The 2,936-nt window shown below is 34.9% G+C and overlaps 1 protein-coding gene across 1 annotated transcript in view; it reads right to left on the reverse strand.

The window, feature by feature from the left end:
- Positions 1-2,771: 2,771 nt before the first annotated feature.
- The window catches only part of LOC118348466 (histone-lysine N-methyltransferase ATXR3-like), a 1,818-nt gene continuing 1,653 nt past the window's right edge, over positions 2,772-2,936 (reverse strand). Inside the window, exon 3 of the mRNA XM_035690102.1 lies at positions 2,772-2,806. Within this exon, the coding sequence (XP_035545995.1) occupies positions 2,772-2,806 (35 nt within the window). The remainder of the gene's footprint in view (positions 2,807-2,936) is intronic.

Genomic DNA, 2,936 nt, shown 5'->3' on the forward strand with positions numbered 1-2,936 from the left:
AACCGTCTCGCAGTGGCAGAGCTCCTCTCTCGCGCAAACCCTCTCTCGCAAAACCCCTCTCTCGCGCGACGCGCAGGCGGCGAGGCGCAGCCCTCCTCTCACGTAGCTTCTCCCTCGCACGGCGTTCTCGCAGAGCCCCTCCTCTCACGCAGGCCGCAGCTCCTCTTGGTAATCCGACTCTGCTCCGATCAAACCTTTTTTTCAAAATTTGTGTTTTTTTATATATTTTAGTATTGTGTATTTTAGTTTTTTTCAATTTTTTTTTTAAGAAATACATAAAAAAATGTTCACAAAAAAAAAGAAAAGAATTCGGCACTTTTATCGGTGGCTCTCAGACTAGCACCGCCCTTGTTGAAATTCTGTAGGTAATGAAAATAGGATAACGATCGATAGGGTTTGCTAGGTATTTGAAGTTTTTTAATTTTTAATTTTATTTAATGGCTTAAGAAATGACTATTAATAAAATTATATATATTTTTTAATAATTAAAAATGTTAAAAAAATATTTTAAAAAATTATATATAAAAAAAAAAACGTCAAATACACGTTGCAGAATAACCCTATCACTTACTGTGACAATATCCCCTTGGCATTCGAGGCTGAGCAATATTGTAGGGATAATATTGCTACACGTCGCAGAGTTCTTACCATCATTGGGCTAACCGTTAGTTTATTTTTTAAAAATAATTGTAACATAAAAAAAATACACAATTTCATTAGTAGTAATTTTTTAAATATTTGAAAAAAAAAATGCACCGGCGGCCATCAAACCCAATGGCAAATTCAAGGGGCTAATTAGTATTTTCCATATTGTGAGATTCATTTCATAAATTTTGAAGGTAAAAAACGACACATTCCCACCCAAGGAACTCCAAAAATGCATTTTTGTATAATGAATATTTTAGTATTTTTTTTCACTTTCGGTCGCAAGTGAAGTGCAATTGCCGAGAGAGAGAGAGTAAACAGCAAAAAAGGATCGTGCTACAGCCCCCGCTGGGAGCTCCCACTGGAGCTGTAGTGTATTTTAGTATGTGTTTTTTTTTTTATGTTATTTTTTATATAATTTTTTTTAAAAAATAAAATAAATTTAGAATATTATTAAAAACACTTTCTTAATCAAGAAGTAAAAAAAAATTATTAAAAAATACTCCGTTAATCACGAAATAAAATAAAAAATCATATAAAAATATTTTATATTTTACTTCGTGATTAAGCAAGTATTATTTAATAATATTATAAATTTTTTTATTTTTTAAAAATATTTAAAATCATTAAAAACATTTACATAAAAAAAAATTAAAAAATATACATAAAAAAAATTCACTAGAGCTCCAGCGGGAGCTCTAGCATTTTCCCAGCAAAAAATAGTGGCACAGGAATCAAATTCACCAGATGTCTTTTGTATTGAAAAGTGGGTAGGTGTGGACTTGACTTCAGGGTGCCCATTGTTAGAAAGACTAGCAAAGGTTGATTTTTTAGGCAGATTTGGAATTCGGAGAGTCTTGCCATCAGAGGAGAGAAGACCTTAGATCATCTGCTTCCACAGCTTCACCACTTCCATTAATTTCTGTGGGGCGCAAGAGAACTTCACAAGGCAACGTAGATAATTTCCATTAGCTTCGTACGGTACCCCCTCTCTCTCTCTCTCTCTCTCACTAAGAATTTATATATATATGATGATAAATCTTATATTTTCTTTTCTCAACCGTTTTGACTACTACTGTTTGCGGCCATGAAGATGTGTGAAGATCAGATGATTTGTTGTTCTCTATCTATCTTTTACTCATGGTCATTGATTTCCTTTTATGCTTAATTTTCTTGTTAATTTGAATCAATTGAGTAGTACACCTTGATCAGATCACTTATATTAACTTTATGTGACTCTTTAATATAGGATAAAAATTAAACATGGTTCGACCAAAAGACCCATTTTGGAAGTATGCAAAGGATTTGAAAAATGGTCGTTTTTGCTGTAATTTTTGTGAGCGTGAATTTCCGGGAGGTATTTCGAGGATTAAATGGCATTTGTCTGGACACAAGTGCCACGATATTGAAGTTTGTGAAAAAGTGCCACAAGATATTCAGTTAGCAGTGAGACAAGTACTCGACACTCCCAATAAGAAAGCTAATAGATCGTCACAAGTTGAGGATGTAAATCACTCAATTCTTTCACCGTCTCGTGGCCCAAATCTATATACGGAAAACATTAGCAATAACGTTAGGGAGGGTACTGATAATCTTTCAACTCGGCCAGCTTCGTCATCACGTGCGCCAAATGCACGTAACGAACAATTGGCTAAGTTGTTCTTCTTCCTTGGCATTGATCCTAGGGCTGTCGTCTCTCCCATTTTCGTGGACTTTGTGAAGAGTATTGTTGAATATGGACCCGGTTATCAACCACCAAGTCCTCATACTCTTCGGGAGGAGTTGTTGCCAGATGTGGAAATAAAAGTTGAAGAATATGTTAAGAATTTCATCATAAATGATTCATTTAAAGCATGCGGTTGTACCTTGATGGTCAACATTTGGAGTGATCGTCGTGTCCATGTGGATATCTTTGCTTATTCACAAGGAGATGTGGTATGCTTGAAATCATGTAATTATGTGTCAATAGAAGGCCGTATTCAACAAGCCATAATTTTAACAATTGAGTTACTTGGCCCCAGAAACATTGTACAACTTATATACAATGATTACAAGGAATATTTTCGCACCGACTTCTCCACAATTAGGAATATGGTTTTTGAGAACTATCCTTGGATTTCCGTGAATCATTGTCCTCTTGTTGTTATTAAGGACTTCCTTTCTGAAATGGAATCATGGTCGAAACTGCATTCTTTAATTGGTCTTGTGAGATTAATACTTTCATACACTTATCATCATTCCAATGTGTCATTTAGAAGAGGGACGAAAAGATCGAAAGAAGATCATGCATC

The sequence above is a fragment of the Juglans regia genome, chromosome 1 (assembly GCF_001411555.2).
Source record: "Juglans regia cultivar Chandler chromosome 1, Walnut 2.0, whole genome shotgun sequence".
Taxonomy (NCBI): Eukaryota; Viridiplantae; Streptophyta; class Magnoliopsida; order Fagales; family Juglandaceae; genus Juglans; species Juglans regia.